The sequence below is a fragment of the Coregonus lavaretus genome, assembly GCF_964263955.1.
Source record: "Coregonus lavaretus genome assembly, chromosome: 21".
Classification (NCBI taxonomy): Eukaryota; Metazoa; Chordata; class Actinopteri; order Salmoniformes; family Salmonidae; genus Coregonus; species Coregonus lavaretus.
Window position 1 is genome coordinate 37031321 of NC_140008.1, and position 25990 is coordinate 37057310.

The 25990-nt window shown below is 42.7% G+C and overlaps 1 protein-coding gene across 1 annotated transcript in view; it reads left to right on the plus strand.

The window, feature by feature from the left end:
- LOC311149012 (exocyst complex component 2-like) overlaps positions 1 to 25990 on the plus strand; it is a 100471-nt gene that overhangs the window by 36670 nt on the left and 37811 nt on the right. Inside the window, exons 2-7 of the mRNA XM_084186083.1 lie at positions 4689 to 4862; positions 12696 to 12872; positions 13188 to 13314; positions 16674 to 16787; positions 19041 to 19165; positions 25896 to 25976. Coding sequence (XP_084042209.1) covers positions 4745 to 4862; positions 12696 to 12872; positions 13188 to 13314; positions 16674 to 16787; positions 19041 to 19165; positions 25896 to 25976 — 742 coding nt within the window. The 5' untranslated portion in view covers positions 4689 to 4744. The remainder of the gene's footprint in view (positions 1 to 4688; positions 4863 to 12695; positions 12873 to 13187; positions 13315 to 16673; positions 16788 to 19040; positions 19166 to 25895; positions 25977 to 25990) is intronic.

Sequence of the window (25990 nt, forward strand, 5' to 3'; positions counted from 1 at the left end):
TTTAAAGTGTGCTGTAGGAAATGTCCTAGGGCCTAGGCTTATATGTTTTTTTTAAAATCTATTATAGTATAAATATACAGTATACTTCCTATGAAAAGCCATTCTTTATATTCAGCCCATTCTACAGCTGTGCATCAAATGGCACCCAACTCCCTATAGGCTAGTGCACTACTATAGGGCTCTGGTCAAAAGTATTGCACTATATTAGGAATAGGGTGCCATTTGGGACGCAAGGCTACAGTCTTCCCTAGCCAGAGAGTTCCTTTCTCCATGAGCTTGTTAGCTCTGTTCCTGTTGCTCAGTCCTAGGCTCTGGTGTGACAGAGCTACCAAATAGAGGAGGGGCAGTCACTCTGTTTATAAGTCCCTCTCCAAGTAAAACAAACCTGCCATTTTAGCCCAATTAGAACATAAGCAGGAAGGGAGGGAGGGAGGGAGAGAATGCTTCAGCATCAGTAATGTGGCGAATGAGTAGGAAGATGTTTGATAAACAACACAGGATTTAACAATAAGAATGATCAGAAGAAACTGACAGAGAGAATGATAGACAGTGCCATTTATATTTATATATTTACTTTAAGTGAACTGTTATAACTGTGCTGTGTACTTGTGAAGCCTACCTTGGGTTTTGAGGTGATTCTCATTGTAGGCTAATGCCACGAGTCAAAAGAGGGTCCTATAATGCCCCCTAGAGCATTTTTGTCAAACAAATAAACAAACGTGCTGATGTAAAACCTTCTCCAGTCCAGTCATGGAAATACACTATATATACAAAAGTATGTGGACACCCCTTCAAATTAGTGGATTTGGCTATTTCAGCCACACCGGTTGCTGACAGGTGTATCAAATCGAGCACACAGCCATGCAATTTCCATAGATAAACATTGGCAGTAGAATGGCCTTACTGAAGAGCTCAGTGACTTTCAACGTGGCACCGTCATAGGATGCCACCTTTCCAACAAGTCAGTTCGTCAAATTTCTGCCCTGCTAGAGCTGCTCCGGTCAACTATAAGTGCTGTTATTGTGAAGTGGAAACGTCTAGGAGGAATAACGGCTCAGCCGCGAAATGGTAGGCCACACAAGCTCACAGAATGGGACCGCCGAATGCTGAAGCGCGTTGCACGTAAAAAACCTCTGTCCTCGGTAGCAACACTCACTACCAAGTTCCAAACTGTCTCTGGAAGCAACGTCAGCACACTAACTGTTCGTCTGGAGCTTCAGGAAATGGGTTTCCATGGCCGAGCAGCCGCACACAAGCCTAAGATCAACATGCGCAATGCCAAGCGTCGGCTGGAGTGGTGTAAAGCTCGCCGCCATTGGACTCTGGAGAAGTGGAAACTGGGGCTGTTTTTCATGGTTCGTACTAGACCCCTTAGTTCCAGTGAAGGGAAATCTTAACGCTACAGCATACAATGACATTCTAGACGATTCTGTGCTTCCAACTTTGTGGCAACAGTTTGGGGAAGGCCCTTTCCTGTTTCAGAATGACAATGCCCCCGAGCACAAAGCGAGGCCAATACGAAATGGTTTGTCGAGATCGGTGTGGAAGAACTTGACTGGCCTGCACAGAGCCCTGACCTCAACCCCATTGAACACCTTTGGGATGAATTGGAATGCAGACTGCGAGCCAGGCCTAATCGCCCAACATCAGTGCCCGACCTCACTAATGCTCTTGTGACTGAATGGAAGAAAGTCCCCGCAGCAATGTTCCAACATCTAATGGAAAGCCTTCCCAGAAGAGTGGAGGCTGTTATAGCAGCAAAGGGGGGACCAACTCCATATTAATGCCCATGATTTTTGAGTGATTTCTGATACAGCTTCGTTTTATTTCTCCTGTCATATATGAGCTGGGTCAATATAATAGCCTACATAAAATGTTGATTCAAAATTGTACATCTACGCCTCACTTGTCGCTGACAGGGTTGTTCCACTAGTTTGTGACTCCTTGCTCTCTCTCTGTGTGTGTGTGTGTGTGTGTGTGTGTGTGTGTGTGTGTGTGTGTGTGTGTGTGTGTGTGTGTGTGTGTGTGTTACAGAGCGGAGGGGTTTGGGCTGTGTTCCCATGTCCATGCATGGCCCCAGAGTAAAGTAAACACAGCAGCTCTTTTCTCATCCCAGCCGTCAGCAGGCTCTCCCCAGGCTGAGCCAGAGACCACACACCCAGACCACATACACACACACACACACACTGCCCAGACCGCTCCACAGCACAGATCCCTCCACATGCTCTCTCACATACACACAGACCACACAGCGCCAGCTCGGCCCCTCGCACGCAACCGAGCAGAGCTGTCATTCTGCCCAGCCTCTGTGTGTGTGTGTGTGTGTGTGTGTGTGTGTGTGTGTGTGTGTGTGTGTGTGTACACGTGTATTCCCAAGACGGGGATAAAAACACTCCTGTTGAGGTAACACAACAGTCGTAGACATTTTGTGCAGAAGAAGACAGACTCCCCCTTATATTCCCCCTCCACTCCAACTCCCACCCAAAACATATAGGCTTGATTAACGACAGATGAGGGGCTTGTTTAAGGCCTGTTAAACTCTTATCTTCTCCATGTCAGATGCCCCTGCCCCTAGATTTCCTCTGACAAGCACAAGACAGCGGAGGTTAGACTACATGAGTTACATCCCCTTTGAGCCAGGGGTGTGTGCTTAGTCCCCTCCTGTACTCCCTATTCACCCACAACTGCGTGGCCGCGCACGACACCAACACCATCATCAAGTTTGCTGACGACACGACGGTGGTAGGACTGATCACAGACTACGATGAGGCAGGCTATAGAGAGGAGGTCAGAGACCTGGCAGTGTGGACCAGGGCAACAACATATACCTCAACGTCAGCAAGACAAAGGAGAATAATTTTTTAAAGAATGTGCAAATATTGTACAATCCAGGTGTGCAAAGCTCTTAGAGACTTAACCAGAAAGACTCACAGCTGCCAAAGGTGATTCTAACATGTATTGACTCAGGGGTGTGAATACTTATGTACAGTAAATTAGATATTTCTGTATTTCATTTTCAAGAAATTAGCAAACATTTCTAAAAACATGTTTTCACTTTGTCGTTATGGCAGGGTTTCCCAAACTCGGTCGTCTGGACCCCAAGGGGTGCACATTTAGTTTTTTGCCCTAGCACTACACAGATGATTCAAATAATCATCTAATCATCAAACGTTGATGATTTTAATCAGCTGTGTAGTGTTAGGGAAAAAACTAAAATGTGCCCCTTGGAGTCCCGAGGACCGAGTTTAGGAAACGCTGCATTATGGGGTATCGTGTGTAGATGGGTGAGAAAAGAATTCAGGCTGCAACACAGCAAAATGTGGAATAAGTTAAGGGGTATGAATACTTTCTGAAGGCACTGGATACGTCTCAGAGGGACACTGCTTGTCAGAGGGGTTTAGAGGATCTGTCTTAGTTCACTCCCTAACCTCAACCTTGACCTCATCGGTCAATAATCAATGAAATGCTCAGAAGGATTGGATACTTAGATTTATGCTATTATTTGTACCCAAATTAGCTTTAACATAAGGACACAGATATTTGATCCACTACATGAGCTTTCTGAAGGCACTGTAGCTACCTCAATGACCTCGTACCCCTGCACATCGACTCGGTACTGGTACTTCCTGTATATAGCCATGTGTATTTTTACTCGTTATTGTTATTCGTATTCACTGTGTATTTATTCCTTGTGTCACTATTTCTATTTTTTATTTAGTTTTTTATCTTTAACTCTGTTTGTCTACACCTGTTTTTTACGAAGCATGTGACAAATATTTTTTATTTGAGTTATCAGACCCCCATCTCTTTACGCAACAAGCTCTTAACTAAACTTGTTCAGTGTATAAAGATTTGTTCAACAAGTGTACACGTACGCTCTGAGATGATGATGTTGCCACAAAACTGCTGCGTCACCCATGGTTCCCCGGTTGCTTGTCTGCTCTGTTCCGTGTGAACTCCTGCCTTGTTTGTGGGGAACGTGTTTTGGATTTAGTGTTTGCAAAGCTGTTAGGTTGTTCAACCAGACCTGGCAGCAATTTATTACCACACATCTGTGTTAGCAAAAAATGTAAAGCCCCCTCATACTGGCTTTTTAGATCTCCTCACATCCATTCATAACACATCTAGCCTATTTTCCTCCTTTTGATAGGCTTAGACTAACAGTTGCACATTTCATTCAGAATTGTATCTGGCCTGTGTCATTTCTCTTCCACACTGGCACATCATCTACACAGGTGATTGGTGTTTTACTGTGTATGTTCTCCCTCATCATTACATACACATTACACATACCTCCTCTAGGTATTAGGCTAGGGCAAGCTATACAGTCTCATACACACATTAAGTAGGTTATGTGGAATCGATGAAGGAGAGCAGGTTTATTTATCCTTCTCTCCGAGTTTTACATTGTTCATTTCCTCCCCCTTTTTCTCTCTCTCTCTGTCTAGTCCCAGCACCTTCATGTCCTCCTGTGTGTAGAAATTGTAGCCTTCTCTCTTAAACTCCTAGAAACCTTTTTAGATGTATTAAATCTCTTATAATAAGACATTATAAAGGCATATATGTTTAAAAAAAAAGTAATAATGCATTATAACTGTACATTACAACTGTGTCTCTCTCGCCTGGTCTCTGTGTTAATAACCATATTGTGTGTCCCCTCCTCCCACTGCCCCTCGGCATGTTCACAGGTTGCTGACTGATTCTTCCTGTGTTCCTGCACACGCGTGACAATCAGTGACCTACCATGTCTCGTGCCCGCCAGCCCCCCCTGGTCACGGGCATCTCGCCCAATGAGGGCACCTCATGGACCAAGGTCACCATCCGAGGAGAGAACCTGGGCACGGGTACCGCTGACCTCGTTGGTACGACACACACATGTATACATGAAAGCAAGGACTTGCACACACACATACATACAGTGAGGGAAAAAAGTATTTGATCCCCTGCTGATTTTGTACGTTTGCCCACTGACAAAGAAATGATCGGTCTATAATTTTAATGGTAGGTTTATTTGAACAGTGAGAGACAGAATAACAACAAAAAAATCATGAAAAACGCATGTCAAAAATGTTATAAATTGATTTGCATTTTAATGAGGGAAATAAGTATTGGACCCCCTCTCAATCAGAAAGATTTCTGGCTCCCAGGTGTCTTTTATACAGGTAACAAGCTGAGATTAGGAGCACTCCCTTAAAGAGTGTGCTCCTAATCTCAGCTTGTTACCTGTATAAAAGACACCTGTCCACAGAAGCAATCAATCAATCAGATTCCAAACTCTCCACCATGGCCAAGACCAAAGAGCTCTCCAAGGATGTCAGGAACAAGATTGTAGACCTACACAAGGCTGGAATGGGTTACAAGACCATCACCAAGCAGCTTGGTGAGAAGGTGACAACAGTTGGTGCGATTATTCGCAAATGGAAGAAACACAAAATAACTGTCAATCTCCCTCGGCCTGGGGCTCCATGCAAGATCTCACCTTGTGGACTTGCAATGATCATGAGAACGGTGAGGAATCAGCCCAGAACTACACGGGAGGATCTTGTCAATTATCTCAAGGCAGCTGGGACCATAGTCACCAAGAAAACAATTGGTAACACATTACGCCGTGAAGGCCAAAAATCCTGCAGCGCCCGCAAGGTCTCCCTGCTCAAGAAAGCACATATACAGGCCCGTCTGAAGTTTGCCAATGAACATCTGAATGATTCAGAGGAGAACTGGGTGAAAGTGTTGTGGTCAGATGAGACCAAAATCGAGCTCTTTGGCATCAACTCAACTCACCGTGTTTGGAGGAGGAGGAATGCTGCCTATGACCCCAAGAACACCATCCCCACCGTCAAACATGGAGGTGGAAACATTATGCTTTGGGGGTGTTTTTCTGCTAAGGGGACAGGACAACTTCACCGCATCAAAGGGACGATGGACAGGGCCATGTACCGTCAAATATTGGGTGAGAACCTCCTTCCCTCAGCCAGGGCATTGAAAATGGGTCGTGGATGGGTATTCCAGCATGACAATGACCCAAAACACACGGCCAAGGCAACAAAGGAGTGGCTCAAGAAGAAGCACATTAAGGTCATGGAGTGGCCTAGCCAGTCTCCAGACCTTAATCCCATAGAAAATCTGTGGAGGGAGCTGAAGGTTCGAGTTGCCAAACGTCAGGCTCGAAACCTTTAATGACTTGGAGAAGATCTGCAAAGAGGAGTGGGACAAAATCCCTCCTGAGATGTGTGCAAACCTGGTGGCCAACTACAAGAAACATCTGACCTCTGTGATTGCCAACAAGGGTTTTCCCACCAAGTACTAAGTCATGTTTTGCAGAGGGGTCAAATACTTATTTCCCTCATTAAAATGCAAATCAATTTATAACATTTTTGACATGCGTTTTTCTGGATTTTTTTTATTTAATTATGTCTCTCATTGTTCAAATAAACCTACCATTAAAATTATAGACTGATCATATCTTTGTCAGTGGGCAAACGTACAACATCAGCAGGGGATCAAATACTTTTTTCCCTCACTGTATGGGTATGGTCTATTTGAATATAGGCCTACCGCAGCTCTGATTGGTTATGCCACACCGGTCTGTGTAGAGTACGTGCAATAGAATCCTACTCTGATGCGTTCTACAACAAAATCTTGCATAGTTTGTTTTGTTTCGGTATGTTGCATTGAAAGTGGCTAATATTGCGTTGATTCAATCACAATTGCCACACACAGTAAAGGGAAACGTTGATAGTGTTAACTAACAGGGAACCTGCGTGGCAGTCTCGGGCTACTGCGCTCAGCTTAGAGGGAACATCGGTCAAGTGTAAATATGAGTCTGAAATCCAGTTGTTTGGAAACAACCTACATGCCGGAATCCCACACAGCCGACAACCTGGCCAAAGCCCTGCATTCGGGATGGCTAGACTGGGCCCTTGACGAAAATAAATGGTCCTATATCACCACAGACAACGGGGCCAACATTGTGGCTTCCGTGAGGCAACTAAACTGGCCTTGGCTAATTTGCTTTGGCCACAATCGCCATCTCATCGTCACCAACGGCATGAACAGCAAAAATCACACGCACAGGCTGGGCTCTAGGCCTATGTAGAACTCTGGTGGGCACTTTTTCATAGAGCTGGCAAAAAAAGAGGGCCCTACTGAAGGCTTAGACGGAGCTGAACCTCCCAAATAACAGCCTCATTGTGGTGAGAAATTAAGTTTGATATAGCCTATTCAATGTTTAAAGACTAAGCTATGCCAGGGATGGGCAACTGGCGGGTCCCCCTTTTGAAGCCCCTAGGATCACAAAAAATACATATATACAGTACCAGTCAAAAGTTTGGACACACCTATTCATTCAAGGTTTGACTGGTAGCGTATACTACTCATTCAAGGGTTTTTCTTTATTTTTACTATTTTCTACATTGTAGAATAATAGTGAAGACATCAAAACTATGAAATAACACATATGGAATCATGTAGTAACCAAAAAGGGAAACCCCTTCAAGACTGTTGGAAAAGCATTCCAGGTGAAGCTGGTTGAGAGAATGTCAAGAGTGTGCAAAGCTGTCATCAAATGTCAAATATATTTTGATTTGTTTAACACTTTTTTGGTTACTACATGATTCCATATGTGTTATTTCATAGTTTTGATGTCTTCACTATTATTCTACAATGTAAAAAAATTGTAAAAATAAAGAAAAACCCTTGAATGAGTAGTATACGCTACCAGTCAAACTTTTGACTGGTAGCATATATATTTATATATTTGAGTTACTTAATTGTTTTTTACTCAGTCTGGGTCTCAACTTACTGTTGCAAGTTAGAATAGTAGAATACAAAAGGTGCAATTTAGAAATTTGGTTGTGCATCAGCAGTTTTTCTCTTGTTATGTTTTGATTGGTAAGTTAGTCTAGCAGCCAGCTATCTAAATTAAGTAATAATGGTCGAATTACTGCCCTGGGGCCCCCATTGATATTGTTAGTCAGTCTCACTCATATATCATATTAAAATCTGCAAACAGCACATTTTCCTCTCTGCCGCATGGCAAAATGAGTAGAATTGCATGAAAGTAGTTATAAAATTGCAAAATCTTCCCACTGCCCCATGGCAAAATGTGTAGAATTACAGCACACTTGCTTTAAAACTGCTAAACGTTTTCTCCTCCCCATGGCAAAATGTTTAGAATTGCAGCAAACCTGCTTTAAAACTGCTACATTTTCTCTATTAACTCTAAAATGTAAAGAATGTCTCTGCGCTGTCAAGAGGGGGGCTGATAAAAATGTGGTATGCAGACACGCAAGCATTTCAGATTTTTTGTGGCCCCCACCCCAGCAAAGTTGCCCATCCCTGAGCTATGCTATGTTAAATTATTGTTCACATAGAATTATGTTATTCAAATGCACTAGCAAAAAAAACAAACAAGAAAAGGCTAATTTCATTGTGAAAATACAATTGGCCTATAGTAATGCAACATTAAATCATTCAATGTTGGATTACCGTAGGCCCATTGTATTTTAATAACAACATTTGCCTCTTTGTTTGTTTATCCTGCCAATCAAATGTTTTATTCCAAAGCATTGTTTAACTAGGTGGGGAACCAAACCGAAAATGGTAGATAGGGTTTTGGAGCAAGCAACAGCCATTGAACGAGTCCTGGTCTCGTATCGTAAACATAATCACCTCATCCTCAAATGGCAGGACAAAGACATCTTGTCATCAGTCCAAGCAGCACTGAAACCTGTTGCTAACTTCACTGATGTTCTCTCGGGTGAGAGTTACGTCCTGTCTCGTGTTCCAGTTACTGACGGGAGATCTGCACAAGCCGACCTCTTCAACGACACCGACCTAACACAAAGCCTCAAAAGGAAGATGTCCAGAAGATGTCTCGAGGAAAAGTACAGCCTACCGGAAATAAAAATAACTTTTGTCCAAGTCTTCCCTCCTCGACCCAAGATACAGAGGCAAAGGGGATGATTTGAACGAGATGAAAGAAGCACTCCTGAAAGAGATTGTGGAAGCAGGCTGGTGGTGCTACTGCTGCTATTGCAACTGAGAGAGATGATGACTCGAACGATGGTGCGAGTGCGCCACCGTCTGCCAAGAAAAGGAATTTAGGGGATCTCCTCCAGAAGCGAAGGGCCCAAAACACTGCCCTTGTACCCCTCAGAGTCCGTGCAGACACCGAACTGACTCACTACCTGCAGGAACAGCCTGACCCAACAGATAATCCCCTGACCTGGTGGTGAGACAACCAGACTCTCTATCCATTGATGTCGAAGCTGGCACGCAGATGCATGTGTATTTGCGCCAGGAGCACCGCATCAGAGCGAATGTTCCGCTTGTGCCTCAAGCCGGACAAAGTCAATATGCTTGTGTTCCATGCACGGAACCTGGAGCTGGAGGTAGAAGATAATGTGTAGTTTGTATTTTACCAGGTGTCGCTGTTTGCTGTAAAATAGCACCATTTTTTTATTCTATATTTATTTAATTATACTGTTAATATTTGCTCTTACCTATTTATGTCGCTGCTGTTAGTGGTAATTTATTGTAGAAGCGCTAGCCTATGGCACTTTAGTAGACAAAAAATATAGTTTGTGTACACATTCTATAATACAATGCAGGTTTTTATTGCTTTATGTTAAATAAATGTATCTTCTAAAAAAGTGTCTGACAATTAATTAATTATTCAACAGCAAGAGCAAGACAGTTAGGCCTATATCCGCTAATGTTGTGCCGCCCGCTGTCGGTTATGTCGATAACTGCGGACATATGACACGCCAACCACGACACCTGAAATTCCATGACCGTCACAGTACTAACACACACACACACACTCTCACACACACACACTGTTATTTTCATTCGACTTCCAACAGTCAAATCACTTCCTATAATGTCAAGTCTCCCACTTTTCTGTAATGGTAATCTCGAAATTAGCCAGTGTGTGAATTCATTGCTGCAGTTGTTTTTGATGCATACAATTATTCTGTTTGGTATGTGAATGTTTTCACTGGCACTGACGATATTTGTTTGTGTGTGTGAGAGAGTGTGTTAGACAGAGTGTATGATAGAGAATGTGTAAGGAAGTCTGTGTGCAGTAGAGTTCATGCCGTTATGACCCGGAGCTTGACTAGAGCCTTGCTAGCCTACAGTCTACCACAGAACTCACTGGACCAGTTAGCGGTGGTCAGGCTCTGCTTACATTACACAGAGTGTTTGTTGCTGTTTATCAAATAAACGGTTGGAAAACACCTTTTTATGAATCTAGATTAGATTAAATAACTTTTTGTTTCGTTTAACCGAATGAATTGAATACACCCAAGATAATGAGTTTTAAACAACATTGGTTAAGTGAAAAATTAAATACTATAACATTATTTTAGAACATAATTTAACTACATTTAAAATATGTGATTTTATATGCTAAATAATTTTTTTAGATATCTGAATAATATTGAATTGCATGCCTTTAGCAGAGATTTTTCTGCCATTGTAATCATTGGGCGGGCCACCTAAGTGTGTAGAAAAAGAAATAATATTGTTTTAAATACATTTTCAGCATGGAAAAACGTTTTCATTGTAAACTTAAACAACTAAAATCAGATATAAAGTATGTAGAAAACGTAATAGACCTATATTTTTTAAATAATCTTTGAGAACTAACAATCACCAAAGTAAAAGCTAGGGAGAATTGAAAATTCCAATAGCAGTAATGATTTTGTTATGCTTGTGCATAAGAACACAGCATTAGCCATGGCAAAATGCATAGAATTGCAAGAAATTGGCTTAAAAAATAAATCTAAAATCTACACCACCTTTTAAAATGTTCTCAAGAAATTCAGCTGTGCCGACACGCCCCATGCCACGCCCACCACCTAAGCCCCTTTTTGATCCAGAAACAAACCTTGTTTGGTATTTGTTAATTTAATTTCACTGCATTTAATAAGATTTAAAAAAGGCCAGTCTGCAGTTGGGTTCTGACGAGGTGTGACAGTTGAACTAAGCTCATGAGGCATTTATAGGTTATATTCTTCAAGAATCAATGGGTATATATCATTTATTTACAAGTCAATAAATGTATGTAGCAACTGCAGATTGCCCTTTTTAAATCTATGTATTTTAACATTGAAATAAGGTAGGATATATGTACGCCTAAATATTGTTAGGTTAACTTCTAATAACTGGACAATAGCTTAATTATTATCTAGAACATCAACATTTACCAAGCCCTTTTTTGTCTGGAATATTATAGCCATAACAGGAAATGACTGTGAATAGGAATATCAGTGAACACGATTTGTTTAACTGCAGTGCAGATAATACATGTTATTAAGTAGAACAGATTGTTGGCTAAAATACTTATCATGTTAATAATTTTATCTAAATACTGCATGTCATGTTTTTGATCTGAATTGAATTGCCAAAAAGTACAAGATGTTTTATAATTGATAATCTGTTTCACATAATTATTTTTTAAACAGAACTTTAAAAACAGAACACATTTTTTAAAAAGCCAAACATCTGTGGCCATGATTTTTTACTTTGCGAAAGAGTAGCGCTAGTGAAACAAAAAGAAACACCACTACCCCATTTCTTGTTTCTGCATTTTATGAACATAATGTAAACATAAAACAGTTTTATTTGAATATACATGTCCAACTTTTTTATATTGTCAAAATGTCACCAATTAGAATATGCCTAGAATTTCAGTGTGTTATTTTCAACAATTAAAATCAAAACACCCGCGAAAGAAAAGTCCCGAAACATGGCCTCACACATACTGTTGTGCACTTGGCAGGCGGAGTCCTGGCCAATCGTTTGGATCTATTTCTGACCACTAATGTCCCCAGAGCATAGAATTAGCTTACTTAATTAATTACTGTATATGTTAGATAGCAAAACAAATTGTGTTTTGTGCATATTTATGTATTCAAACAAAATGACCAGTATAGTACAGAGGCAGGAAATGTGCTTTAATTTAATAGCCGTATTATTATTCACAGTTTGTTTCAAGGATTCTTTTTTAATCATCTCTCACAGGCTTTTATGATGTTGGATTACACATGTCTGACGCTGTCGAGTTCCATCTAGTCAGATAAATCAGAGGAAGGGGTTTTGCTCTCTCTATCTGTCTCTCTCTCTCTCTCTCTCTCTCTCTCTCTCTCTCTGCCTCTCTCTCTCTCTCCTCTCTAAACTCTCTCTCTTTATTCCAGTGTTCAGACTGACAAGGAGAAGGGAAGAGAGAAAGAGTGTAAAAGTACAGTAAATATATATTTATTGAGCCACTTAGCAGTGAAGTCACAGCACTCTGTGTGGACAGAATGATGACGCTTTGAGAGACTCATGTCAGGGCCACCCACAGGACTGACTGGACCTGGCCTGAACTTTGACACAAATAGCAGTTTAATAAACCTGTCATTAGGGGTCAATGTGTCATGCCGTTTCTCTCAGTGTGTCTCTATGTTATTACTTGTTTGTTTGTCCTGTTGCTGTAAGCGTGCCTATATATTTGATTAGCCTCACTTCTCTCTCTCTCTCTCTCTCTCTCTCTCTCTCTCTCTCTCTCTCTCTCTCTCTCTCTCTCTCTCTCTCTCTGTCTCTCTCTCTCTCTCTGTCTCTCTCTCTCTCTCTCCTCTCTCTCTCTCTCCTCTCTCTCTCTCCTCTCTCTCTCTCTCTCTCTCTCTCTCTCTCTCTCTCTCTCTCAGGTCTGTCCATATGTGGTCACAACTGCTTGCTGACGGCTGAGTGGATGTCAGCCAGTAAGATAGTGTGTCGTGTGGGCCCAGCCAAAGACGATAAGGGAGAGATCATCGTCACCACCAAGTCAGGAGGCAACGGCACCTCCACCGTCTCCTTCAAACTGCTCAAGGCTGAGAAGATTGGTAAGATACTCCTGCTGCCCTCGGCGACCACACCAGCTCTAATATAAATCTACAAATACATCTCTCGCTCTCTTTGTCAATCATCAGATTAACTCTAGAACAACTACTCCGTTGCACTAGAACAGACAATCTTCCTCAGTTTTTCCAACCTGAGGCAGCTGGGAAATAAAGTATGGCAACACACCACAAACTCATACTCTATTGTCCTGTGTTGCTTTACAAACTGTATAGTAGCTCTGTCAGGTACTATATTGAGTGTGTGTGATCTAGGCTGTCCCTCAGTGATGATGTGTTTCCGGTGTGTCTGTGCTGTAGGTATCCTGGACCAGTCTGCTGTGTGGGTGGATGAGATGAACTATTATGACATGAGAACCGACCGCAACAAAGGCATCTCCCCCCTCTCCCTACGACCCAGCAATCCACTAGGCATCGACATTGACAAGTAGGGGCGCACACACACACACACGCACACACACACACACACACACACACACACACACACACACACACACACACACACATACATACATACATACATACACATATACACACAGGCTTAAGTCATTAAGTCTAACAAACAAACAATCCCCATGTGGAGTTGTTTGAAATGTTATGCCAACACAGCAATGGCTCAACTGGCTTTAACCGCTGCACAAAGGCACTGGAAACACCATAATTGTGTTTAAAGGAGAGGAAAGAGTTGAAAAGAAAGAGTGCAACCCACTACACATGACCATAGCAGGCAGGCCGTATGGTGTGGCTTCTGCCTCCCACGCGCCTGGCAGAGAAAGCACAGTCTGTAATGTAATGTTTACTTTGTATAGTTTAGTTCTGGTATGTCTGTGCTCTAGGCCCTCTGATGTGTGTTCTGTTTAGAGGGGCCAGGGGATCCAGGGGGCAAGTGACCGCTCGTGGCCAGGGAGGAGAGCCCCTGACTGGGCTGCAAACCCTCCATGTCCAGGGTCACTTTCCTGGGCCTACTGGTAGGCTACTATTACCCAGTCAGTTAACTCTAACTGAGAAAGCGTGGTGTCTTCTCTTCATGTTGATAACCACATAGTCGAAAATGGTCACACGCACACATGCACACTGCACAGTACACACACACACATCACATTAATGAATGTAGCCAATGTTGTTTACTATAGAGACGGTGGCTAGCTGTCCAAACTAGAAATAGCTGACCAGGAGAAGTAGAGCGGACGGAGTCAGACAACATTTTTAGTTATACAGTTGAAGTCGGAAGTTTACATACACCTTAGCCAAATACATTTAAACTCAGTTTTTCACAATTCCTGACATTTGATCCTAGTAAAAATTCCCTGTCTATTTTCAAAGGATACAGCTAAGAACATTAACAACTTCATAGTTAAGAACACTATAACAATATGGAAGAAAATGAAACGCATCCCTATGGAACAGTCCTTGGAAAGATTTTCAGAATTCACCGATAAATTGGCATACATGTAAAACTAAAAGCATAGAAACTGTAAATGACTTGGTAGTAGGAAATACAATTATTTCCATGACAAAATTAAAAAGCCATGTTGGACTGACCAATGTAGACATTTTTAAATGCAAGCAAACTAAACGTTTTAAATCACAACATTTTGATTTGAAATATTTTGGACATCAGAGCAATGTTGAGGGAATCCTATTTGAGTCAGAAAAGGATATAACTATGATAGGTAAGACATAAAAAAACCTTGCAGAGAGCCTATCCAACTGACAATCCAACTGACAAAATATAAACTATTGGGACCAAGACTTAAAAATAACTGATATTGTCACACGATGGAGGGTGTGCTGGAACATAATTAACGAAATTACAGTTAACTGAAATGTCCGCTTAATCCAGTATAGACAAATGTATATTTATAAAAAATTCACAAATTCTACAGTACAACAGCAGAGTCATGTCTTAAGTGTAAAATTAATAATGACTCACTAATTCTTGCCTTCTGGGAATGCTATGAAGTCCAAAAGTTATGGGTGGACTTAAAGTTGGCTGTCAGATGTTTTACAATGTAGATGTACTTTTAATCTGTCTATCTGCATATTTCAAGACTTGGCATATGAGGGTGCGGTGAGATACCAAATGGATTGGACCATACTTTTCTTGTCAATCATTTTGAGAAAAAAAATACTTAAAAACTGGAAATCAAATGATCCTCCATCGTTAAGACAGTGGAAGAATCAAATGCATTATAATTTCAATATTGAAAATGTGTGGGCGACAGCGAAAAACAGAATAGCTAAATTTGAGCCCATATGGCATAGAGTCTTACAAGCACTGGAGATAGATGCGGTGGTATCATGTGGGTCTGGGCAGGTGTGATGTCGGTGATGTTTCTGTGTGTTTTTTGTCTATACACTACTGGTCAAAAGTTTTAGAACACCTACTCATTCAAGAGTTTTTCTTTATTTTTACTATTTTCTACATTGTAGAATAATAGTGAAGACATCAAAACTATGAAATAACACATGGAATCGTGTAGTAACCAAAAAAGTAACCTGTCTGTCTGTGTAGAGCAGAGCAAAGCAGCAGAGCCGAAACATGTTAAAGCAGGCTTTGATACTTTGGCAGGTATGGATAACTGAACAGGCTGAGAAAGTTCTCTCTCTCTCTCTTTTACTCTCTTTCTATCTCTCTCTCTGTTTCTCTCTTGCTCTCTTTCGAGATACATATGTATAAATGTAATATGCCACTTAAAGCAGACGCTTTGTAAAGCGCCTAACAGTACAGTGAGTACATTTTTAGTATGTGTGTAGATGATCTTTGTGGTAATTCAGTCCGCAGCCTGTACATTGCTAGCGCCACACTCTTACCAACTGAGCCACACCGTTACAAGAAGAGCACCGGTACTGTGAGACGAAAGTGTGGTGAAAGTGGTTTGAGAGGTTAATTGATGTTAACCTTCCATGATGATGCAGTTTCACCCTCTCTTTCGCCCACTTCTTTCCCATGACAACCCATCTTTACTGATCGACACTGAGATCATTCTGCTCTGTGTCATGTGTGCTTGTGTGTGTATGTCTATATGTGTGTGTGTGTGTGTGTGTGTGTGTGTTCGCACCTGCGTGCATCCGTATGTGTGTGTGTGTATTTATCCCCTCAGGGCTCAGTGTGCTCCAGTACAGGACAGTAGAGACTGGGTGGGTGGTGGGTTTGGTTTAGAGTTTAGTTTGTGTAGCCCACGGGTCATTACCACAGATCAAACCTTCCTAACAAGCTCTGGGTCCTCCAGGGGCTCCAGGGGCGCCCAGGCATCACACACTGCTCTTCCGATGCCCAGGCCTTCCTCCTTGGGCACGGCCTGGCCTCACACTGACCCTGCTGGAGGACTTTATACCAACACCCCCAACTCACCTTTCAACTTATTACATTATAGAATGAAATTCTTGTTATTTTGTACAATGTAACTGGTAAATATTATTTCTTATTTGAGTAACTATGTACAGTTGCAAGCATTCCCTCTAATTCAGTGTTGGTGTAGATTGTTCAAGTTCAAGTTTCAACTTTATTGTCAAAGAGCGAAATGGGTTTTGCAGCATAATACATAATAATACATGCCTTTTAGCAGACACTTTTAACTGAAAGTGACTTACAGTCATACATGCATCCATTTTACATATGGGTGGCCCCGGGATTTGAACCCTACAATCCTGGCATTGTAAGCACCATACTCTACCAACTGAGCCATACAGGGACCACAGCATGATCATACATAGGAGACATAAAATATAAATTTAACAGGGTTTCCAAAGTAATCTCTTTTATATGTGTGTTTTCTCCCTCAGGGGTAAGGTCCCTCTGAAAGATCTGGAGGCCATGTTTTCAGGTGTGAGTGGAGAGTTCACCAGCGAGAACTTCTCAGCTACCTGGTACCTTATCGAGAACCACTCTGTCACCAGGTAGGTCAGACCGACATCTTTCTCCTGTACCAGCCAATCAGACAGGACACCTTCCCAACTACAGTGCCTTCAGAAAGTATTCACACCCCTTGACTTTTTACACATTTTGTTGTGTTAATAATTGCGTTTAAAGTGGACTCCAATGTCAAAGTGGAAGAATAATTCAAAAACAATGTTTAAGATGAATGACAAATAAAACACTTATCTTGATTAGATACAGTAAGTATTCAACACCCTGAGTCAATAGATGTTAGAATCACATTTGGGTAAGTCTCTAAGTCACACCTGGATTGTACAACATTTGCCCATTATTCTTTTTAAACTCTTCGAGCTGTGTCAAGTTGGTTGTTGATCATTGCTAGACAGCCATTTTCAAGTCTTGCCATAGATTTTCAAGCCGATTTAAGTGAAAACTGCAACAACGCCACTCAGGAACATTCAATTTCATCTTGGTTAGCAACTCCAGTGAATATTTGGCCGTGAATCTTAGGTTATTGTACTACTGAAAGGTGAATTTGTCTCCCAGTGTCTGTTGGAAAGCAGACTGAACCAGGTTTTTCTCTAGGATTTTGCCTGTGCTTAGCTCTATTGTGTTTATTTTTGTCCTAAAATTAACCTCTAGTCCTTGCCGATGACAAGCATACCCATAACATGATGCAGCCACGACCATGCTTGAAAATATATGGTACTCAGTGATGTGTTTTGTTGTATTCAGGACAAACGTTTATTTCTTTGCCACATTTTTTGCAGTATTACTTTAGTGCCTTATTGCGAACAGGATGCATGTTTTGGAATATTTTTATTCTGTACAGGCTTCCTTCTTTTCACTCATTTATGTTAGTATTGTGGCGTAACTACAATGATGTTTGATCCATCCTCAGTTTTCTCCTATCACAGCCATTAAACTCTGTAACTGTGTTAAAATCACCATTGGCCTCATGGTGAAATCCCTGAGGGGTTTTCTTCCTCTCCGGCAACTGAGTTAGGAAGGACGCCTGAGTGTATTGATACACCATTCAAAGTGTAATTAATAACTTCACCATGCTCAAAGGGATATTCAGTGTCTGCTTTTTTAAATGTTTACCCATCAACCAATAGGTGCCCTTCTTTGCGAAGCATTGGAAAAGCTTCCTTATCTTTGTGCTTGAATTTGTGCTTGAAATTCACTACTCGACTGAGGGACCTTACAGATAATTGTATGTGTGGGGTACAGAGATGGGGTAATCGGTCAAAAATCATGTTAACCACTATAATTGCACAGGGAGTCAATGCAACTTATTATGTGACTTATTAAGCAAATCTTTACTCCTGAATGTATTTATGCTTGCCATAACAAAGGGGTTGAATACTTATTGACTCAATACATTTCACCTTTAAATGTTTTTTGTTGTTTGTAAACATTTCTAAAAACAAATTCCACTTTGACATTGTGGGGTATTGTGTGAAGGCCAGGGACACAAAATCTAAATGTAATTCATTTTAAATTCAGCCTGTAACACAACAAAAAGTCCAGGGGTGTGAATACTTTCTGAAGGCACTGTAACTTCTTTATGAACGTCAGCCCAAACAACCAAACTACTAGTCACAAACATATACAGTAATCCTATATGTTTTCTTTGTCAGCAGCATAGTTCAACTATTGAAACTAATGCAGTGACTTGAGACAACAAAACCTTTTAATGTTGTCTTTTACATGCTTCTCAGCCCTTCCAATCTATCCACTAACCCAGAAACAGATTTAGTCTGTAAGCAAATACAATCTACCTCCATTCCCTCTTGATTTTTGACCCCTGACTTGGCACAAGAAAACTTTGGACATGTGAAGGAAGTGTCCTTTCTCTTGTTGACCTCTAACCCCTTGTCTTTGTCATACTAGGACAGTGTTTATCAGCCTGTCTGTCAGGTTATTATTAGTCTCTCCTGGTTTCCTCTCCGTCATCTGTCATGGTTCCCCTCCAACTAACCCCAGTCTAACGGTTGGATCCTGCCTAGTCCTGGCTAGCTACTGCAGGACTGCAGAGTCCACTGGGTTGGGTTGTTTTTGATTGACAGGGCCTGTGTTTCTTCCTCCAGAGGAAACCTCCATTCACTCCCAGAGGACACACACACACCCTCCTGCGGACACTCAAACTCACACACACTCATGCATGGCGTTAATGCCCTCTGTTACACACACAAAAGCATACGCACACACAACTCCTCTGACTGATGGGACCCCCTCCCCTCTCTCTCTATCTCTCGCCCCCCTCTCAGTTTTGACCAGTTGCGTATAGCAGCCAGTAACCTGAAGAAGCAGGCCACTAAGAAGAATGAGGGCAGTCTGGCCTATGTGAAGGGAGGCCTCAGCACCTTCTTCGAGGCTCAGGACGCTCTCGCAGGTAGGATACTGTACACAGTACACCAATACTACACAGAGAGTGTGTGGTACACAGTACACCAATACTACACAGAGAGTGGCTAGCCAACCACAACACACCGAATTCACTTTCATTAAAACTACGTCAGCTCTCGACTGTCATTCACACTACTTGCACGGTAGCAGGCACAGGCAGGGCCATGAGGCAATCTGTACTGCTGCTCTGCTGTGTCCTTATAGAGCCTTAGAGTGGAGTGTGCTGATGCGTTACACAAATTATAATTATAATTGTTATTATACATACACACTTACATTTGCCTCTCACTATATACACAAATACACAGACATGTACAGAACGTGCACATACTGGACAGACATCCTGCACACGTATACTGATCCCACCCACACACACACACCGTCTCCCATGGCCTTTATGATCCACTCTCTGAAAACTCGGAGGTAACATTGTGACTGCTGTCGCTCTGCCAGGTAGTTCAGTCAAATCAATTGTTCAACTGTATCATTCATATTTTTGTCTGTTTACTCTTATTTCCCCTCATAACCACTCAGTTACTTCCCCGTACTATTTATATGCCTCTGTGATTATTATTATTGCTTTCCTAATGTAATGTGTGTGCCCGGCAGGAGCGGGGGGTCCGAGGCAATGTTTTCATTGTTAGCAACTGAATGTAAATGAACGGAGCAGGGCCACACAATGCAGGCCAGAGGAACAGGGATGATAGCGACCCTAATATGACCGAGGGGAACAATACAGACCTTTTCTCACGTTCACCAAACTAAGGGTGCCCAATATGCACCCAATGGGAAGCACAAGTCCCCAGTGACCCAAGAAGTAGAGCTGGTAGATGGACTCAAATGACCTGTGAGTCAGGAAGCAATGGACCATAAGATGAAAAGTCAATTGACCTTTGACATTAGGATGTACGTCACTGTACAGGTTTGAGAGTATAATCTGACTCATTACAGTATTTAGTCCTCTGATTATGTCTATTTTTAGAATTATGCTTCTCAGAGGCCCTGTTTTGCTTGGTTATAAAGAATGTCTGAGTGCTAGCCCAGCACATGGTAAGGTTACGTTTTAGTAACGTGCCAGGGTGCCAGCCATCTTGTTCTGAGCCAGACGGCTCTAGGCGGCTCCAGCAGTCGCTCATTGACAGGCCCAGTTAGCACAGCTGTCTGTGAAACTGTGAATCCTTTCTTTGTCTCTCTCTCGCTCTGTTTGGAAGGTCGTCTCAGTTGGAGTCATTCCAAATTAGCTACACCTCAGGTGTTGCTGTACAAATTGAAAGGAAATTAATAACGAAGTGCGTGTGTGCGTGTGTGGTCGGAATGTATTGCATTAAAAGTGCCATGGTACTAATTGCTGTTTAGCCTGTGGTGCTTCCAGCTCACTCAATCACCATGTAACGCCTTCATTGTTTGTCTACTCAGTTTATTTTCTCTTCTGCCTGCAGGTGAGAATTCTATTGATGGCTATCGTAAAAGCCTGATGTTTTATTAATAAGAGAGAGCAGGGGAGTGGGGATCGCAGTGTGGAAATAAGGAAGGCATATCTCTGCATGGGCCAAATCTGGAAAATTAAATGAGTTCTGTTCAACCAAAAAATGGTCAAAACAAGTGGTGTGTTTTGAGAATCCATGGGGTTCTTCTCTTTCTCCTGTTCTCTCTCCTGTTGTTTTTCTCTCTCTCTTGGCTTTCTCTCTTTTGTCTCGCCCTCTCCGGTCCTCACTCTCTCCTCATTCATCTCCTCCAACAGAAACAGAGACGTGTGTGTGTGCGCATGTGTGCGCCTTCGTGCATGTGTGTGTCTGTATGGACCACTGATGTCTCTCAGTAATAATGTCCTTTGTGTTTCCCTGCTGGGCTTAAACACAGTTTAGCACCAGCCGCTAAATGGCTAACCCCACCCTCATCCCAAAGCACATTTATGGCTAGTTTGGTTAGTGCCGTTGCTAGGCCAAATGTTAAACTCAGTCCCTCAAGCGTTGTGGACAGTGATGAGCTCTCTCCATATTACACCCTTATAACAACCTCATAACACCCTTATTACACTGCTCCCCTTCACTGTTAGACTGACACTTTTACCTGGAGGGTACATGTCTGCATTCAAGGGTTACATGAGGTCGCAGAGGTCAAATTACCTTGATGTCTGGGGTCACCCATCCAGTGGGCCAGGAGCTGGGTAAAACAGGAACTGAAGGAACAGTTCTCTAAACTCTTTGTGACCCAGAGCAGACAGGTTGGTGAAAGGCATGGGGGTTCATACTCATACTAGGGGGCTGTTTGGGTAGGCTGATCCACTGACAAATTGAACCATGTTTCACAGTTGTTATCTGAGACCTGGCTGACTGACTAACTGGCTAACAGACTGACAGGCAGACAGACTGAAAAATGTATACATTTGTTTTATTATTTTTTATTGTTGTGTGAAAAGGAAGTGGCCCTGCAATACAGGAAACAGACCACCGCTACCGTGTTCCAAAATCCAAGATTTCCCAGGGCCGTATTCCCAATGCTCCAAACCTCCGACTCCGCTACAGCAGTTAGGAGTCAAAACATCTCCAGCTTTAGAATCAATGGGTTCCAGGAAGCTGAGTGGGGCTGCCTGCGTCTCTTCCTCCACTCCTCTCTGTGTGTGTGTGTGTGTGTGTGTGTGCGTGTGCGTGCATGTGTTTGTTTTATCCGGAGCCTGACGGGGTGTTTAGGTTAGCCATGACGTCATGGCCACGGCAGCGAGAGTGTGTGACAGACGGAGAGGACACACAGCTGGCAAGGGGGCACAGGGGTCTCTGCGGAGAGAAGAACCAGAACCTTCAGGCTGTGTGTGTGCAATGCATGTGCGTGCTCACACACCAGATATATCTGCAGAATCAGACCAATCCTTTATAACTGTGTTGTTTAGACCATACACAGACTTATTGTAGACTTCTCTCTAGTCTACTCTATCCTTTTCAGAGCAGAAGCAGATGGCATTCTTCTTCCATAAAACCTCTGGTTCCTGCCCTGGTTCTCTGAATGTCTTCTACCAGACCATAGGGCTGGTGTTCTAGCCATTCTGCTTGCTGTGGTGGTCCAGTGATGGCTGTGCCGATTAGGGAGCCATGATATGATGGCATGTTTGATACAGTGCATTTGGAAAGTATTCAGGCCCCTTGACCTTTTCCACATTTTGTTACGTTACAGCCTTATTCTAAAATTGATTAAAATGTTTCCCACCCCCCCTCATCAATCTATACACAATACCCCATAATGACAAAGCAAAAACAGGTTTTTTTTCACATTTTTGAAAATGTATAAAAAATTAAAAATAAAATATTAGTATTCAGACCCTTTACTCAGTACTTTGTTGAAGCGCCTTTGGCAGCGATTACAGCCTCAGGTCTTCTTGGGTATGACGCTACAAGCTTGGCACACCTGTATTTAGGGAGTTTCTCCCATTCTTTTCTGCAGATCCTCTCAAGCTCTGTCAGGTTGGATGGGGAGCATTGCTGCATAGCTATTTTCAGGTCTCTCCAGAGATGTTCAATCGGGTTCAAGTCTGGGCTCTGGCTGGGCCACTCAAGGACATTCAGAGACTTGTTTTCCGGAGCCACTACTGCTTTGTCTTGGCTGTGTGCTTAGGGTCATTGTCCTGTTGGAAGGTGAACCTTCGCCCCATTCTGAGGTCTTGAGCGCTCTGGAGCAGGTTTTCATCAAGGATCTCTCTGTACTTTGCTCCATTCATCTTTCCCTCGATCCTGACTAGCCTCCCAGTCCCTGCCACTGAAAAATATCCCCACAGCATGATGCTGCCACCAGCATGCTTCACCGTAGGGATGGTGCCAGGTTTCCTCCAGACGTGATGCTTGGCATTCAGGCTAAAGAGTTCAATCTTAGTTTAATCAGACCAGAGAATCTTGTTTCTCATGATCTGAGAGTCTTTAGGTGCCTTTTGGCAAACTCCAAGCGGGCTGTCATGTGCCTTTTACTGAGGAGTGGCTTCCGTCTGGCCACTCTACCATAAAGGCCTGATTGGTGGAGTGGTGCAGAGATGGTTGTCCTTCTGGAAAGTTCTCCCTCTCCACGGAGGAACTCTGGAGCTCTGTCAGAGTGACCATCGGTTCTTGGTCACCTCCCTGACCAAGGCCCTTCTCCCCCGATTGCTCAGTTTGGCCGGGAGGCCAGCTCTAAGCAAAGTCTTGGTGGTTCCAAACGTCTCCCATTTAAGAATGATGGAGGCCACTGTGTTCTTGGGGACCTTCAATGCTGCAGAAATGTTTTGGTACCCTTCCCCAGATCTGTGCCTCGACACAATCCTCTCTCAGAGCTCTACAGACAATTCCTTCGACCTCATGGCTTGGTTTTTGCTCTGACATGCACTGTCAACTGTGGGACCTTATATAGACAGGTGTGTGCCTTTCCAAATAATGTCCAATCAATTGAATTTACCACAGGTGGACTCCAATCAAGTTGTAGAAACATCTCAAGGATGATCAATGGAAACAGGATGCACCTGATCTCAATTTCGAGTCTCATAGCAAAGGGTCTGAATACTTATGTAAATAAGGTATTTCTGTTTTTTTTTTGTAATACATTTGCTAAAATTTCTAAAAACCTGTTTTCACTTTGTCATTATGGGGTATTCTAATCAATTGTAGAATAAGACTGTAACCTAACAAAATGTGGAAAAAGTCAAGGGGTCTGAAAACTTTCCGAATGCACTGTAAGTGAGGTTCAGGAATGCCTCTGCCTCCAGGCTCCCATCTGTCAGAAGGAACATACCCACATTTATTTACAGAACTCTTTCATTCCCTCCTTCTTCCCTCTCTTTCCTTCCCTACTTCTTCCCTCCTTTTTCTCTTTCCCTTGTCAGTTTCTCTCATCTCGTCCCCTCGCCCTCCCCCTTTTGCCCTCACTCCTCTCTCCCCCTCTCCGTCCTCTCTCCCTCTTTCCCTCTCTCCCCCTCTTTCCCTCTCTCCCCCTCTGTTCTGTCAATAAACCCACACTGCCCCTCTCAGCACCCAGCTGCCTAACTACAGCCACAATTTATTTGTTCATGTGAGCAGCCCTGACGCGCTCTCTCTCTCTCTCTCTCTCTCTCTCTCTCTCTCTCTCTCTCTCTCTCTCTCTCTCTCTCTCTCTCTCTCTCTCTCTCTCTCTCTCTCTCTCTCTCTCTCTCTCTCTCTCTCTCTCTCTCTCTCTCTCTCTCTCTCTCTCTCTCTCTCTCTCTCTCTCTCTCTCTCTCTGTCCCCCTCACGTCTTTCTCTCTCTGCCTACCCTACTCTCTCCCTCTCTCACATGAATCTCTTTCTGGTCCACATGTTCAGATCTATTCTGACCTCCTCTCCTCTATCTCCTTTTCCTCTCATCTTCTCACCTTTTACATCCTATGCCTTTCATCAACTTCTCCTTGCCTAACCTCACCAACAGTATGGCCTACTCAGTGTTGATATTGGAATATGCACCCTACAGATCTTTATTTATTTATTAGTCTTGTATAGTCAACCTGACACTAGCAGCATCCCTCTCAGCAGTAGAAATACTGTTCTCCAGTCTTTCAGCTATCCTCACCCAAATATTATTCCTCCAACTGATAAAACATTTGGATTTGCAAATTTCCTCCGGACTCTCGGTCTTTGGGTGCAGAGTGTCTACTGTCTATGCTCCATTTGGAACCGTCTTTCCCCTAGAATAGATTATTTTCCAGTCGGGGTACAAAGGCCCCCAAAACAACTTTGATAGTAGGGAAAATACTGATTTGGAGTGGATTTTGGGTGGTACTGCTGATTCGGTCAAGCCAGGTCAGGTGTATTGATGCAGTACAGTTACTGTGGTGACCGGGTCAGGTCAGTGGTTGGCGTGGGAAAGGTTGAGAGGGAGGCGTGGTCAGAGTCCAACAGAAGTGTCTGTAGACGGAGGGTCACGTAGGTTATCTCTCATCTACCACTGGGGCAGAGAGACTTTTTAATGTTTTACCTTCGGTTCCTTAAATTGAAAATGTTCCAGAATCTCAGAATTAAGCATGTTAGATTGAGCAGCAGAGGCGCTCTGTCTGAGTGTTATTATAAAACACACAGAGACCTTAAAATAACTATTTATCTTTCTCTGTATTTCTGTATCTTTCTTGTTGCGTATCTTTCTCTATCCCCGATTGTGTGCCTCTTTAATTCAGATATTTTCACTGTGTTCATTTTTTAAATGTCTTTTTAATTTAACTTTTATTTCGTCATGCTGATACCAAGGTCTCTTTCTCAGATGAGCCCTGCATACACATCAATACTAGGGCTGTTAAAGTTAACGCGTCAATACATGACATTTTTTATGCCGTAAAACATTTTTAAGCCGTTAATCGCACCTCCGTTTCTTCATCACGCAGACCCTTTTAAACACACAACACGCTCTGTGCAGTGTGCACTCGGTCTCGGTGTGTGTGTGTATGTGTCTGGCCCAACGCTCTTAAACGCTAGGCTACCTGCCCGCCCCTATTCCACAAGTAAGATGTAAAAAAACGAAAAGCTAATTTACCTAACTCAGAGATCTCCAGAGTTAACCATCCCTGAGACCGGGTCTGGTATCTCCTACGTCTATAAGTTAACAATGAAGTAAGGTACGGTGGAAGTTAATGCTGGAGGGCTTTATAAACAAAGAGATTTACGAGATTTCTGAGAGGGCCTGCGTACTTTGATTGAACTGAGCCCTAATCCATCACAATCTTTAACAGAATCGAATAAAACTTTATTGTTCTGTTGCAGTTATACACCAGAGGCTGGAGTCGGATGGGACAGAGAGGGTGGAGGGCTCCATGACGCAACGCCTGCAGAATGTTCTCAACAGTAAGCATCTTTCA